At 35.6% G+C, this 17611-nt stretch overlaps 1 protein-coding gene across 2 annotated transcripts; it reads right to left on the bottom strand.

The window, feature by feature from the left end:
- Positions 1 to 52: 52 nt before the first annotated feature.
- LOC139145896 (tRNA (uracil-5-)-methyltransferase homolog A-like) lies at positions 53 to 17591 on the bottom strand. 2 transcript variants are annotated; one of them, XM_070717342.1, is made up of 17 exons: positions 17432 to 17591; positions 15891 to 16187; positions 15003 to 15094; positions 13568 to 13643; positions 12726 to 12871; positions 12260 to 12409; positions 11909 to 11957; positions 11695 to 11758; positions 11381 to 11416; positions 10571 to 10788; positions 9981 to 10084; positions 9266 to 9387; positions 8650 to 8771; positions 6091 to 6166; positions 5675 to 5794; positions 4893 to 4989; positions 53 to 4278 (listed from the first exon to the last, which is right to left on the bottom strand). In XM_070717342.1, the coding sequence occupies exons 1-17, from the start codon at positions 17432 to 17434 to the stop codon at positions 3945 to 3947; spliced, it is 2106 nt and encodes a 701-aa protein (XP_070573443.1). In that variant the 5' UTR covers positions 17435 to 17591; the 3' UTR covers positions 53 to 3944. The 2 variants fall into 2 exon arrangements, with proteins under 2 accessions (XP_070573443.1, XP_070573442.1); XM_070717341.1 differs by lacking the exon at positions 17432 to 17591 and adding an exon at positions 16917 to 17071 and having other exon boundaries at positions 3149 to 4278.
- Positions 17592 to 17611: the final 20 nt, after the last annotated feature.

Below are 17611 nucleotides of genomic sequence, written 5' to 3'. Positions count from 1 at the left end.
TTTGAGAAGATGATCCAAAACCACCCAGAGCATCAGACATCAGAGCACAAAACACTTTCCAATAAAATTTTATTCCAGTACCTAAGTAAGTAATATTATACTTCTGTTAAAGAACTTATCAAAGGTCAGGCAGTGATATTACTATATGCTCCTCATTGGCAAGTGTCAAGGTCCAAATGTGCTGCTGAATTTGATGGATATATTCAAACTTTGGTGGCAAAAAGGTTTTGTTAAGATTAATTACCAATTAGTATCTACTATATCATTGCAGTCGCTGGTGAAGTGTCTCTGCAGATATCACAATGACAGCTTTGCCAAGGTTTTATGCTTCTCACTTTCGTAGATATTTTATTCCGAATAACCAGGATTGGCAAATCCTCTGGGCATGGTATTCCCAAAATTCTTACTGATAGATCCTGAAGTCATGTAGAGTCCCTTGGTAGTCCTGCATACATCAATCATACAAGTCTAGCTGTCTCATCGGATTGTTAAAATGGCGGAGTCACAAGTCTGAGCAAATAATTGATGTCGTCACAGACCTTAAACCATTGGTTAACTCTCTCCTGATATGTACATAATATTGGTAGTGTTACTTTACGTTCTACAAGTGAAGTCTTTATGCCAAGATAAGGACTTTTAGAATGCTCCAAGTATCACTTTAATAAACAATTGAAGTTTCAATTAAAACACTTTCTCCTCGTGTTTTCTCTTACTGTCTATCTCAATATCAAAGCAGATGTAGAGCTTTATGACATTCATCTTGGATAGACATTTGCAGTCTTAAAAATTAACATCATCATTTGACCGTAAAATCTCTAAGAGATCAGTGATGGTTCTGAAGGATTGTATGAGATGGTTGTGATGAAAAGGTGACATCGGAAGAACTACTTTGTAAACACTTATTACCGGTAACCATAAAGATCGTCAGAAAACTTCCTTAGGGTTTGTCAGTTGGTTACCAAGACGACTGTTATAGGGATTTATAATCAATAGTCTTGGTTCTCAATGAATACTGATCAAGTGCCACCACATCTCAAGATGTTGCAATCTGATGTTATGTACGTCTTTTGGTGATTTGGTGATATGGTCAAACCTATCTATATGTGTACAGAATTCAGTTTAAGAAAAAAACTCATTGAGATGTCAGTACAATCATTTATAAAGGAGGAAGTGAAATGTATGATATGGATAGCCAGTTAACAACAATGGACGGCAGACTGTAAACCACAGTCCCTTCCCTTGGGGTGGGATGGAGTGGACTGTGTGTAAACACTTTGGTTTGTTAGAAAGAAAAATGTAGTGACCACTTCAACAAAGTGAAGTCATAACAGAAACCATGCATTTGGAAGTTATGTTTGAAGTCATTTAGTTCAAGGGACAAAATTGGTGTCCATGAAAGGACAAACTCTTTCTGTAAAACACGATAATTTCTAATAACATTGGTGTCTAACATATTATAATATTGTGTAATGTAATTGTGCTGTGCTGGAGGATGATCAAGACGTAAGCTTATCACTGTACACATTTTTGTATATCTGTTAGATACCTGCTACACCATCCTTTCTTTTATCTGCTTTGTGCTGGGTGAAAATATTTGTTTACACTTTCATGACAACTTTAAGATACTGAACGTTACGGCTGATTTTTGATAATATAGATAAAATATACTAAAACAAATATTTGTCTATAAGTTTTGATGAGACTTTTTGGCAACGAGTTAAACAAAAGGTGTAATTTATAATGGTAGCCATCAGTGTAATGGATGGAAATTGTAAAACTCAAATGTTATGGCACTAATGCCTGAATTGATACTTGGCTCAAAGTCAACAATTTTCCCGTAATTCTGCCATCAAAACTCTATTTTCTGACAGAATGATGGTCAAACATTGTAAACAAACAAAAGGGGGTCAAAAGTCTACATTTTGTCAATATTTCCTCAGCTGTGTCCCCCCAACATTTTGCCTTTTACTTGTTTTACGAAATGTCAATTTACAAATGGTTCATGGATATTTCTACAGAAATTGAAGATGAATGGTCGAGTATTGTGAGGTGCATGCCATTGACCCATGGTATATTGTTACATGAAATGTGTAGAGTACTAAATATGAAATGTTACCATAGTACTTCCATAGAATCAAAAGTTGCTCTGATGTTCACATTATGTTATTTCATAAGACAAAGGTGACTCACTCTACAGTAAACAAAAATATTTAACTTTCACCTTCACTGATATAGAAAAGCATGAAAGTGGATTCTCATGTATGAGTGTCTGATGGACAGGTATACAAAACAATTCAGGTCTGGTTTGGCATTTCATGGACGCATATATAATTTGAATGTCTGAGAAGAGGATTAGCAATCAATTCTAGAGAATAGGATAAACCCAGAATTTGAACAAAACATGTACAAATGCTCACAGAAATATGTTTATTTTCACTAGTATTTGTAAATTGGGGCATGCTGAGTCTGTAGAACACATCACATCCTTTTCATTCCACAGTAGAACTCTTAGTGAGTACACTTTAAAAGGAGAATTGTCTGATCTGGGGAGAGCAATTAATGGGGCTTTGCCAAATGTCAAGCATGAGGATTGAATACGGTATCTCTGACAGTGGGGGAGGGCGATGTCAATATATTGATCAAATACCTCCATGACACGGAGGGGCTATGGGAGAGTTATCTGAATGCTGATATACTCCGTCAAAAGTCATCTAAAAGCAGTGTCCATCAAAAGAATCTATTTGTACATCCCTGTATATCTATCATTTTTATGACCGACTGTCTGTGTTCAACATGTCCAAGGGGTTTGATATGGTATGTTGCAACATTGACAATCTTTAAAAAGTCTCACTAGCATTGTCGTACTTGCTTATTTGTCCAACTGTTATGTGAAGATGGATTTGTTGTCTGACTTATTTGTTGTATCACTCCTGTCTAGTTGCTGTGATATAACAGGAGCTCCATCTTCAGATTGCAAGCAAATAACGCTGGCACGTTGAAAAATAGTGAAATAGGAAAATTTAAGTTAAATACATATATTTAAGTCAGTATCTCAAATTACTGTGACACAGAGAGATGTCAAATTCTGATAGCTATACTGTCAAGGTAGATTTGCATGTATTTTTCTGTTCAATTGCTAATGAAACAGTTGTGAAGTAGGAATTCACCTTTATTTCAGTTCTGATTTTGAAAGTTAGGATCCCTTTACTTTATTGAGGAAATCGCAATTAGGATCGCTTTAGTTTATTGATGAATTTGCGATGGATTAAAGTACTGTTGCTGAATTATTTAGCTTAGAATAATATCCTTTACAAATAAATTTTTGGTGGTTAAGGATCTCTGATAATTGGATTTGCCAATTTCCAGACAATCACAGAAGTTGATGTGAAAATAAAAATCTGCCATGGGTACCACACATTTTAAGGTTTTGAAGGCAATTCTGTATTTTCATTTAAACCCCCCCCCCCCCAAATAATGTATCATCACTCTTGCTAATATTCTCCCAATACCTATTTTCACTTCTCAATTATTCTTATTGTAAATTGATTGTTGATGATGGCAGAAGACATCCATGTCCTTTTTTATCATAACTGAAGCACTGACATCTATTCATGGTATGAAATATGGAAACATGTTCCTCAGTCCTTTTGTAAAACAAAATACTGCATGTGACAGTGTGTCTCTTATTTTGTGTCTTGGAAACACTCCAGCTGTTCTGAAATGCATCTGTTACAAAAATTCACAGATTGATGAATAAAGCATTACAATGGACCAATCACAGACAAGACGGTGAGACTGCTGTGGGTCAGCTGAGGACGACTTTTGACAACTCAAAATATGAAAAATACTCAGCCAAGAAGATCTGGATAAAACAGCATCCATCAAGCATAAAATACAGTATCTTTGAGTTGAAACTGTTAAAGGTCTGTTATCACTGGATGAGTTTATTCCTTTGTTTCTTTTTCAATGACATCTTCATCGTTTGTTTCATCAACTTTATGTTCTGTTTCATTCACAGTCACAGTTTCAGTTTCTCCCATGGCAACATTATCATCATCATCATCACCGGTAGTGTTTACATCCTCAACCGATGGCATCACACTAGACGTGACTTCACCAAGTGTTGGACTTGAACTCCGTCTGTGCTTCTTGCTACGTTCTCTTTCAAAGACTATGATCATTTCACAGTGTTTGGTATGAGGAAAGAGATCCACAGGAACAGCACACACTGGTTTGAAAGGCTCTCCTTTGATTCGATTTGATGTCGGCCTACAAAGACTGAACACAGAAATACTTGTAAATCTCATTCTATCCTTCACTGCAGTGTCAGTAAACTGCTAGCAAATATAGTGAGAGTCAAAAAGGCTAGGTGTACGGTAATGCTAGTAGTTCAGTCATTCTCTGTGATAGAAGGACAGCATACAGTATTTTGGTGATCTGCTTGGCTGATAAGTATCTAAACAGCCACAGCACTGTGATGACCATCAGTGTACCTATGTATTGATGTAGCTAACGTTTTTTGTGTTTTGACTCGCAGGTTTTTGAATTTGATGAAAATTCTGAAAACAATATCCCACTTGGCGAAGCTTTTCACAATGGGCAATCAGTCGAAATGGAGAAATGAGAGATAATTACTCAAGAAATTTGAGAGAGAGAGAGAGAGAGAGAGAGAGAGAGAGAGAGAGAGAGAGAGACTGCCAATCAAGCGTACCATGATTCAGTAAAGGTCAAAGGTTAGAAGGAGAAAACACTGAGCAAGTTTCCAAATGCATTTCCAGCATTAAACAATCCCTTTGAAATTTCAACCTTTCATGTCTCTACTGTTGTTAGATTTGATTTAGAATGATAGGAACGTACATCTGTCAATTACAGATGACAAGGATACTACTTACTCAGTAAAGTTATGTACAGCAGATCGCGGACTACATGAGACATACAGTAACTTGTTCAAAAACTGACAACCCCGTATTGCTCTGATCACTTTGTTATCTGCAAAACAAAAGAAATGCAATTCAAAATATGATCTGTAGGGTTGTTGCTTTGTTCTAACACTGTCTGATCAAAACGCCATCTTTGTAATGGCTCCGATTGCACATTTTCTGTGCAGTATGACTTTCAGTTTTTCTTATCTTATATCACTGACAATATTTTTTTTTATTTGATAACATTTATGCAGGCTGACAAGTCTATTTGCTGGGATAATTCAAGTATGATACTTGCATGTTAGATCTGAAATGGTTCATGGAAACAATTTTAATATCTGACATTGTCAAATGATGTCAATAGATTTATATATCCCTGCACTAAGTGTCTCCATAATAAAAACATCAAAGTTTGATCAGAAACATACGAGTGGCTAGACTCTTCTACCTTCAGTTGGTAATACATGTACTTGGTATGGCTTTTGCCTGTCCTGCTAATATGCTTATAACATTCAACTTGAGAAAGCTGGCACAGCCAGCCTGGTTCTGCTGTGCGTTTGCCATTGGACTGGTTAAGATACACCCTAAAGGGCACATTAGTGTAGTTCAAAGATCAGAAGCTGCACAATAAACTAGGAGTGATAGAGGGTCTAAAGTGTGGTTTGTTTAGGTTCCCTGTCATCTTTGTATTTGTTAACTCAGTCTAATCTTCCACTACAAAACATGCACCGTAGGAAATATGCAAAACTCACGTAATCCAGCTCTAGGCGGATCCAGAATTCCTACAACATCTGTACAACCAAATATATCATATATTGCCTTGTACAATATATCTTCAACTTTGCCACAGATGTACTTGACATTTTTAATACCTAGAATGAGAATAAAGTTGGTGACTAAAAGATGTGAACAGTTTCAGAAGATTTATGTGGTAAAAAAATACTTCCTGATAGATATTGATCCTAGTGTGTTATATGACCTTCACACTGAATTCACTAGCACAAATCATCAATAATTTAATTTTTTCTGTTGTCATTATTCTAAGTTAACAAAGTTGCCATGAAGACATATTTAAAATCACTTGGAAGAAATCTAAAGCCATTTTCAGCACATGCAAACATGTTTCTTTGTTCCATGTAATAGGGGATATTTTTTAGTCTTCTCTTACCATTCTGTTGTGCATTGTACTTAGCATCTTCTATGGCCTGTTCATTCATTTCAATTCCTATCACTTTTCTAACACCCTGGAAATATGAAAATAATAAAACATTCATACTATCAACATTTCACCCTAGTTTTGCTTATTTCTGTCTAACAATTGTCCAACATTACCCATAGTCTATAGACTGAACTCCGTGACAATAAACGAATAAACTCTAAGAATATTACTCAGATTTACAATGTAATTTGAGATTACAATGTCGTAAGAATTTTCCTCAACTTGAATTGACTGTTTGACAGTAACAAAGATAAAAAGGCCACAGAGAACAATACACTGGCGAGTGTGTAAATAAGATGAACACAAAAGGTACAATATTTACAGTTCGGGAATGACACCATAAAACACCGTCATGCTACAAAGATTTGCATAACAGCTATTTTGTATTAAAGCATTTTCACTGTAACTGATTTAATTATACCCCTGAATGGATTTACAGCACAGGTCAGAACTCAGACTGAAAGATCTGTTGCTTGAGGGCGCTCTCTACACTCCCCCTCAAACAACCGATCTTTCAGTCTGGTCAGAACTATTTCTTTGGATTTTCACAGGTCATCACAGACAGATTCCTTGATTGAAAACAAAAGTTTTGTTATTCCCGCACACAACATCAAAGATACATGCTGCTTGTTCTATCATTGTGTAAACTATTGACAATGAATGATAGTGTCCTCTGAAAATCAGTCTTCTGAAGACCCAATAAAGTGATCTGACAGCACATTTGTAAAAATGATGGACTGTGGAATACATGAAGGCCTAGAGAGTTACACATCTTAAGATTGTACTGGCTTGCGCACTATCATTTCCAGACTGGTTTGCTTGTCATTTGCACAAATACACACTATCAACTGCGCAAATCGTCCATCTTCCAGTGTAAAAATTTAAACTTAAATAATACCTGGTAATTAAATTCTGAGCTGTAAATTGTAAACAATGCCTGGTATTTGGTGACTTGGGTTTCTTCTAAAATTGTCAACATCTTTTAAATAAACGAAGATTAGATAAACACCAAGTACACTTTGTTTCTTGTTCAACCATATGATATTTATAAATAAGTTTTCATCAGGGCTAATTTAATCAATTAAAGTACCAGTATGTTATATTCTTGTTCTGTATGCTGTAAAGGGGCACATTCACATGAACAGACATCACTTTGTCTTCTTACAATTTCAGATTTGGTCAAAACACACATTCCACCGCTCAAAAATAATAGAACTTACTTTGTGTTGAAGAAAGTTCCATGACTGGTGTAAAAATGTTCTATAATAAGGTAGTATGCACCTCGAAACTGAAAGACTTCCACTTTTGCTCAAACCTTCCTCAATGAATCCTTCATACCATCAAAATCAAGAATAAAAGTCAGGGGTCACTGCGCAAATTTTGGCACTAGAGAAACAAATTACCCAAGATTTACTGGTATTTAAAATTCAAAATAGCTGCCATCTCTGTGTTACTCTATGGAGAAAAACAAAATTTCGATTTTCGAAAAACTAGGACGGTGCAGATTTTTCTTACACCAAGAGCTTTAAAATGATCCCCACAACTGGCAGATCAGAAAAGAATTTTAAAAGTTTGAGAGTCCAAATATCTGTCCCCAAGGCACATTCTACCTTAAAAATATTTTCTTCAACTTATTCTTCTTAAGTTATAGACATAAGTATTGATTATATTACCATGCCCTGTCCAATTGCATTGTAATTGGTCGAGACGCACCATGTGACTGCCCACAAATACACAGTAATTGTTTTGTTACGTGCCCGTGAATATGAATAATATCGTAAACATAGTAACTTTACAGCTAAAATGAAAATTGTGATTTGTACAAAGATCACAATAAATCACAAAATAAAATGGAGCACTTGTTGGCCAAATTTAGACACTATTTTTTGAAAAAAAATCTCTAGATTTGCAAAATTTTTACAGTGCACTAATCACAGACATGTTCTGGGGCCCCATTGTTGTAGCATGGGACTTTTTTGTAAATTTTAACCTTTTTTGGGGGTTTGTTGATAATATAATGGAAATAACAGACTCCATGCTGACCATTAACATTTATTTATGGGTGCAGGCGAGAGGAAAGCCAAAATTAACGGGTTCGGCAAGCCTTGCCCATGAATTTTTGGCTTTCCTCTTGCGCATAAATAAACATTAATGCTCAGCGCGTCTTCCGTTACAGTTATGTCTTAATCAAGAAATCTAACTGTGATAAACACTAACTCCATCATTGTAAGAAGTCTAAAAGATGCCTTTCTTCTTTTCGCAAAATACCTGATGTTTGTAAATCTCATTTCAGAGTTTCTGTGGAACAACAGAATTTGACAGCAGGAAACTTGAAATTCTGAAAACAAAATTGTTATGCAGCATATATCCATCAATGTGTGATAACTTGGGTTATGGCTGTTATCAAAGACAGTGGAACAGAAGGGAGTGGAATGGAAGTCATTCCGTTCCACTCCCTATGCCTATGACTGAGCTATGAAAATTGTGATAAGAACTGGAAGGAGAGACCTTTGCCAAGGATATTCCGATTGTGCCGGTACCACAGCAAATATCCAGTACTGTTGTTGTTTTCCCAGCTCCACTCAACTCTTGTATCGTACTATAGAGCAGTTCTGCAGCCTTTGTGTTTACTGCAAAAGCAAGGTGTAAAAAGATCATGACATTTTATCATGCAAGATGTTAATGAATATCCATGACACATTTACCAAATGTACAGCACTTTTCAACATTTGGTTATCTTTAAAAGGAAAAACTCTTTTTGCGCTGGACAAATTCATTCTGATGTTACTTTTAGATAATGGTTTGCATTTGGGTGATCAACCTATGCAGGACTTGCTACTATGCTATCATTAAATGTTGTCTGTAGAGGGCGCTCTTTCTTACAATTTGCAATGCTGAAGTCAAATGACAATCAGTGATAGTTTTACATAAGTACTGTTTAAGGTAAGTACTGTTCCTCTCTGAAAACTTGATGAAAATGTTGTTGCATCAAATATAGCAAGGGACAGACCAAAACATTTGTTGAACGATTTCAAAAATTTGTGTCTGAATAAAGACCTAAATAAGTAATGGAAGTCAGTCACTCTAAAACATTCCTGTAAAATTACATATAATGTCGTCTCACCTTGGAAGAAGGCATCGGGAGATATTCTAAACTTCATCTCCAGTAAACTTTCATAAATGAATGGTTCTCCAAACAATACTTCACAAGGCCCATCTACTTCATGGACACTTTTTTCACCAAGTCTAGAAAAAAATGCCCAGAAAATTTCTGAAGACTTACTCTTCAAAATTTGATAAACACTAACATTACTTGGAAGAAACGAACACAAGAATCAGCAGAGCACAGTCAATATAACATTGATATTTATCTGTATTTTGGATTTAATTTCAAATCTACTCAAAATTTAACACTCATTTCTTTAAGCCATTATTTATATACTGCAAACAATATCCAATCTAGTCACTGAAAATAAACTTTGCTGAATTGCAAAATGGTGTGTGTAGCAGAATCTTATCAAGTCATTCAGCATTTACATGTAAAATCGACTGTCTGTACTACAATCTATCAGACTTGACTCCCCAGTACAAGAAATAATCCCCAAAACTTTGATCCCCAACATCAAGGTAACAAAGCAGTATTAAAAAAGAAATCCCTTGTTTACGTTCAGTCAAAACTATAAAACCCTAGACATACCATGTACAGAGCCTACAATACAATTTGGCACGATGTAATTGCACCATACAGGTCTAAGGTTGTATAGTAAATACTAAACAACAGATTGGTTGGACATGTACAAACAGATGACATTATAGCTGTGATGTCACAGAAGTCGTACCTTTCCTTTTGAAGTTGCAGCAGCAATGAGCTTGGTCTGTGTTCCTTTCCATCACCATCATCAAAATACGATTTGAGAGATTTTTTCTCCTTGTCTATGTCTTCCTAAAAAGAAATCCCATCATGCATCACCTCTGTCATAGATAAATAACACTGATAATCGACAGCATCTGATGCACATCACAATATTTCATTTCCAAACCAAATATTAAATTCAAGGAAGAATATTGCTGTTAAAGGATGGGATAAGTTGTTGATGGTTTTTGTAACATTTCCATCAAATAGGATAGATGCCATATAGATATAAATAAATATGCCGGTTTAGATTTAAACCTCAACTTCAAACTTCAACTCAAAAATATTTAACAGCAAATACTGGTAAATGTGATTGACAATTAAAGGCAAATGTTAAGCAACTGAGCCATTAATAGTCAATTTCAACTGTCAACATTCAACAGTTATTTCCCAAATGCCTCATTTGTGTTGTCATGGAAGATACATAGAAAAGAATTATTCATAACTTTGTCACTGCAATAAACAGCTTTGAACTGATCAGAAAAATATAAAATATAAATCAATCTTTCCACTGACCTCTGTAAGGTCATTTGTGTTGATCAGCACGATGGCCATCACATGACCATTCAGTGATGTTCTCATGGTTACTTGTTTCCAACAGCCTTGATGGATATGATTATTGTATCCAGGATGAGACGACTGCTGTATGTAAGTCTGGATACATTTCACAACATCCTTCATAGACTCTGGTATGATGGTACACTGACTTGGCTCAACAACAGTGTCAAATCCCCCTGTCATGTGACAAAAATAGCTTGTCAGTATTTTGTGCTCTCTGTAATATCATAGAATTGCAAGAGTCAAGATAAATTTGTGCAACGTAATGTATATCATGACATATTTCCATGTCCGGTATACTGAACTAAATCTTACTATAGTTTTATATTTGTAACCATACTCAGAAGTTTACTTTTACACAGCAATATGTAAAGTTGAAGCAGCAAAGTGAACTGTATATTGTCAACTGATTCATTATAATCATTGGAAAATATCACTTTACCAAATACCCTTGGGTCTATGAACATAGTAACATTACATTGATACAAGAGAAATATGAATGTCACAGCTCAATGATTTGCGTACCATTTTTCTACATTCTATGGTTTGAAATATCTCTGCAATAAATTACATGTATGCTAAAACCTTCAAAAGCAAGAACTTGATGATATTGCATGTACTAGATTGCGTTGGAAAACTGCATATATTTTAAACTTGACATTGTCTGAGGATAATGGAAATATTCATCTTTAATTAGTTTGATTTATATTTAACACCTAAATTTCCAGTCATCGTGAAGCTAAACTCTCCAATGAATTTTTGGCTCACCTTTGTATCTTCCCATTTTAAAACCAACAGTTTTCTCTGTTGACGAAATTGAAATTTAAAAGAAGCATGTTAATAGCAATCATTAGTGAACAACTGTCACATAAACAATAAACAGAATTATGCATAACAAACATTAAATATTGTAGTATGGATAAATAAATGTGGATGTGATTAAAATTTTATCCAAACAATTTACTTCAATCCTAAACACGCTCATATTCATAGGATGATGTTGATAAACTGATTGTTCTAGCATGGGGTCGCTGAATTTAGTCTGGCTGGGTTACAGCTGTTTTGATTGGTCGAAAACTTACCTTGCCCATCTGGACTAACTCCAATAGAAAACTCTGATTTGTTCCTATAAGCATCTACCACAGGCTGGCCAGCAGAAAAACAAGAAAGACAACAAACATTAAAAGGTGACTTTCAATAATGTTAATGATAAAATCATAAGCTTTCAGTATATCAGAAATACTGACTGATCTACTAGGATATGAAGAAGGCTTGGATGAAATCCTTTGCACTTACCGAGGGTCGAATTGGCTCTAGTTTGCAGCACTGATATTTATGATGTTTTCTGTAAAAATAATTGCAAAGTCATCACAGTATTAGTAGCAAAATGGCAACGATTATACAGCGGAAAGTATGTAAGGGCCATTATCAAATCGTGTAGCAGCTTCTGTATTTCTCCATCAAAATTATCATCATTTTCAATATCAAGGATACTTTGTAAGTTATATCCATGGAACTGTCAAAACATCCTCTGAAAAAGCCAAGGAGTAAAACCTCAACCACCATCATAAGAGTAACACAAAAACTGGAGAATTTCAAACTTGTCAATGTGTAGTAGGGTTATTCCATTCCAGAATCTTAACTTACTTTTGTGTTCTGATATATGAAGTCATATTTGGACACTGCTTTTCAAGTCTTTTGGCCAGAAATCTTAAGAAATCTCTCATATCATCCTCCTTGATGTTCAGTTGTTCTTCATATGGTTTTTGCCACAATGGTGCCACTACATTGTTCAGCCTGTTTGAAAAGAAAATGAGAAGAAAGCAATTCCACTTTGTATCACTAGATGTGCTTGCTTTTATATACCCTGAACTTTGATTTGAAATTTCTATGTTTTTTCCATTTATCAAAGATTTCTATAAATTATCAATTTCACAACATAATTGAAAGGCTGTAAACACTGAACTATCATTCATCATAGACAGAAGAAGGAAACAAATTATAATTTACAAATTGGAAGAACTTGAAAATACTGGGTTGTACTGAATGTTTTTACTGTGTTTAAGGAGATAACCTTTGCCAACGTCTGTCAAATTAATGAATTGTAGATTACCTCACATGAAGAGGAATGCTATCATCCAAGATCATCTCAATTTCTTCTTCTTTCTTTGTTATCTTGTTCTTTGTTTCAGAATCACTGGATTCTGCTTTCCTCTTCTGAATATTTCTGATGAGAGGATCTTGTGATGGATTGGCTTTCTGCAGGTCAAAAATCTCAAATTTTCAGTGTTTGACAACCGTAGTAAATATGAGAACTGGGAATACTGGGAAATGGCAGTGATAGGGTTGAACTTTGTTTGTTATGTGCAATATATCAGAAAATTCAAACTGACTTGTTCAAGCCATGAGTAAGTGTAAATTTATTGCAATTCACTGAGGCCGCAAACAAGACTAAATTTGAACTTTCATGAAAACAGTAACACCTTTGGATGGCGCTACATGTTAACACATAAACAATAAAATTTGAAACAAATCAATGAAATCACAGTACCAACAGTATAAAATGGGTAAACAGATAATAAAGAAAATCATGGGTTTATGAAAAATATATTATTTAATTGCTGCCGTTTATAAACATGATATCGATTAAAGTTCCTAAATTATCAGTGTTTCTTCCAGGATGGCATCAACAAGGGGATTTTTCCCCTTTTCCAGAAAATTTAGGGAGATTTCACCAGTTCATGTGTTCTACTTGTATTTCCAAGGTGCGACTGGCTTCATTTCTTGGGGAGCTGGTCCCCCTTGACTAGGGGTCCCAACATGTCAACAGAGGGGGAATCCCCCATCCCCCTGTCTAGATGAAACACTGCATTACGCTTACCTACTTGATTGCATCCCGTCATTTGAAATAAAACTTTGGTACCTACAAAGTAATGATTGAAATGCTTTGTTTACCTTGGCTCTGAGTTGGCATTTCTTCCAGGTATGTCCATTGACTGCTTGCAAGGCAAATTCTCTGTCTTCTTCATTCCTGTGTTCAAATAACATGTATGGAGAAAATTTGAAGTGTTGTGAAAAAAGGAATACAACAAGAAGTAACTCTTCACAATAAAAAATACTTAAATTTGACACAATAGCAGTTAGGAGTTGAGGACAAGACGACATACTCCATGTCATTCATTTGTTTACAGGAAGGATGTCTTGGCTGCGTCAAAATAATGAAAGATTATTGTATTGTACTCTATACATGGACAGATATGGCAATATAGGGAGAAGGGCCTTGGGACAGACTAAAATGAGTTGATCTTTGGGATAAAATTGATACAATGAACATCTGAGCTGCAAGAACATAATGCTACTTTGTGTTACAGGTAATAAAGAACAGAAATATAACTCCAAAACAAAAAAATTATGGGCTTAGGTACCTGTGAACTGAAAACTGACATGTATTTCAGTAGCTGAAATATGTCAAGCAATTAGTATTCTTCTACATGAAAAATATATTAAAAATGTTCTATCACCTTGGAAAGTTAATCCTTGATTAGTTGAGTTTGATTAAGTGACTCATTTTGGCATTATTTTGTGCAGATTTGTACAGTATGACCATCCAAGATATGCAGGAGCATTTGTGCGTGTAAAGACATTATACTGACATAATTGATTTTTCCGTTTTGCATCACAGGGTACCCAGTAACCTGGTTGTTGTTGTTTTATGTATTGTTGTTTATGTTTATTGGTTTGTTGTTGTTGACCAACAAAATTCAACGAACATAACTATTGTTTTGTTGTTGTTTCAGACGTAATGTAGATGTCATAGTAACACTACAAGGACGCTATCATTTATTTGACCAAATTCAACTCTCTCCTGATGTACACTAAGTCTGAGAAGAGAGTTTCCTTTTGGAGAGAGTTGTTTTGGGTCAAATGATGATAGTGTCCTTGTAGTGTTTCTTGTGACATCTACATTACGTTAAACAACAACAACAGCATAAGTTATGTTCGTTGAATTATATTGGTCGTCAACAACAATAACAACAACATGACCAATATAAACATAAATGAAAATATATAAAACAACAACAATTCAGTTACTGGGTCCCCTATGTTTGCATAAGAGCTTCCACTTTGAGGAGAAAGGGGGTCTAACCTAAAATGAAGACATTACATTGGCCATGCATCAGCTTTTATTATCAACAATCCTTTACCAGTAACATTTTCTATTAAAGTGGTTAACCATGAGAAAATTACTTCAACATATATTTTGGTTGCAGAAATGTTGTGAATTTGTGAATGAGTGATATTCACATGGGTTCGTAGCTTGCTGCATGGAGACTGTAAAAATTTTTATCAGAATGATAAGTATTGAATTTTATGATGAAACATTGATTACCTGAATGTGACGAAGCAGTAGGTTGCACGATTGAAAATTTTTATTTTATTTGGTTTCAACTTGAGTTGATTGGTAAACATTTTTTTCAGTTGCTGTAAAAAGAATGAGACATCATGGAAAAGTTAAATGTGCAGTATCGCCATGGTATTATGCAATACATGATGTGAAATCTGTGGTTCTCTACACAGTATCTGAAGACAAGCCAAAGTCTGAGTGATTTTACAGAAGACAAATTGCAATGTTGAATAACTGCTGGTTGGTCTTTTCTGCTTTTGATATGGAAACAGATGGACTAGCTGTATTGATCAAATATACCGTTTTTCATTCAGCTTGCTACAATTTCTGCAGAGCTGAAACAACATGACCATATGTAATCTTAGCTTGAACTCTATCCTCAATTTTTTCCTCATACTTTGTAGAATAAATTGAAAAGTATGAAAACTGCTATATCTACGAGTAAATGGGGGTTTTTTTGAACGTGATCAGTATATTTATGTAATTTTTCCTATTCTGTAATATATATGGACGTGTAAAATAATAAATAAATAATAAAAATCATGGAGGTGTACTACCTTCATTGGTATACCAATTAAAGTTTGCAGTTCCAAAATATTTTTATTTGATAAGTAGCGAAAATTAATGAGAAGAATGACTTGTTTGACAAAGTATATGCTTCCTAATGCTATGTACACTAGTAATGGTTTGCCAATACTGTTGTCTTCAGTCTACAGGTCAGTAGCTGGTTGAATTTTACACCATCAGGTATAATGAGAGGTAGTAAGTACAACTGCATGTTTTTTCTATGTATACAACTTACAAGGCACAGAAGATGTACATAAGATAGCTGGACATTATCCCTCTAAAACCAATAGAAGAATCATGACTAACCCCATGGCCATAGTGTTTGGGCAAATTATTCACTTCAATTTTGTAAATTTCTGAAGTAAATTCTTGTCTCCTGGTGTAGGAATATGGATCAGTTTCCTCATTATCATCGTCACTGCCACACTTCTCATCTACATCAGCTTGCTTCTCAACTTCTCCTTCCATTGCTGGTTCATTTCCTTCTGCTCGAACTTTCATATCTCCTTGTACTGTCTGCTCGTCACTACTCTTGAGAGACGCTGAGCAGACATCACTTACTTCTGTTTCTACGGAAACCTCCTCATTGCCTTCAACTTCCATCTATGTGGTATAAACATCGAAATGGTATAAACATCGATGAGTGATGCCTATTAAAAGGGACATAAGCTGTAACTTGTGGCAAGTTTTTCAGTATTCTGCTTCTGTATATCAACTACCGTGTCTGACCCTAATCTGTTTGTCATGCTGAAATTTTGAGTATTCTTTTTTTCAACACAGCTTGTGTGTTTGTAGTGATCAATGCTTATTGTTTACAAATGAATTCTAGTCCGGACTTGAAAACAATTTTCAACAATAACAATGGAGATTATACTCATATAGGTTGTGTTGATATGCTAAATACTTGGCCTTAAATTACAGTTTAGGGATTAAATGCAGAAAGTGTAGGAAAACCACAAAACAAAACTTCTGAAAAAATAGCCAAAAGATACAGCTTTAATGGAGCTTTTGGTCGAGGTGTTAATGTGGCAACACACACCTTTACTGACAACGTACCTCTGCTCCGTAAACTGTAATGTGGCTCACAGTCCTTCCACAGTCCCTCTATACACAACCGGTGTTTGGAGGGACCGAGGGACTGTGTTTGGAGGGACCGAGGGACTGTGTGTGGCTGTAGAGTTCCCTTTGTTTCAATAATAAGCATGATAAACGAGCTATTGCAATTTGCATCTTCATCACAACACTGTACAATCACATTGCAGATTCACAGATTGCAGCGCAGTGCAATCTGTCACGTTTATTGATAATGTCACACCATGGAGGTCTTCCTACCTTCATGGTCACACACGGTCCGTGTGCCCCTCTTCCTGAGTAATGCGTGCTGTGGAAGGGCATGCGATAGATGGATACGACCAATATGTGCCATATTGTCGACACGTACCACCATGACCACAGGCGTGATGTTTTCTGGGTAGTTTCTATAAGTGTAGTTTATTCTACGTTTCGACGTTCTCTTCCGTAGCCTAATCAGTGATTAGGCTACGGAAGAGAACGTCGAAATGTAGAATAAACTACACTTATAGAAACTACCCAGAAAACATCACGCCTGTGACACGTACACTATCGATCTTGAAGGTACAGGCGATATCGACCGACCGTATGTCGAGACCTGAATTACGAAGTACGGGTGTTCGTAGAAGTTCACACCAAGTTAACATTTACGAAGCCCGGCCATGTCAGCACACGGAAACCGTGTGCAGCACGTCGAAAAAGGTCTAAACTATTAATTCATAAAACTGAAAATAACGGAGAAGGAAAATTATAACAGAAAAGCATTATCTACTAACCATATGCCTTTTGAAGAAGATGTTGATGCGAGTACACTCTCCCGTTACACAGACGAAGCCTTGCGATCATCGATCATGTGAATTGGGGACACGGGGTAAGTCTTGCACATGCATGGAGTCACCCCTGCCTCGTTTTGAAAATTGGGAAACCACCAACCTCCTAGCCTGGCAAAATTTAAA

Source organism: Ptychodera flava, chromosome 12 (genome assembly GCF_041260155.1).
Source record: "Ptychodera flava strain L36383 chromosome 12, AS_Pfla_20210202, whole genome shotgun sequence".
NCBI classification, from domain to species: Eukaryota; Metazoa; Hemichordata; class Enteropneusta; family Ptychoderidae; genus Ptychodera; species Ptychodera flava.
The sequence above is the reverse complement of the archived record's forward strand: the minus strand, read 5'-3'. Positions and strand labels throughout refer to the sequence as shown.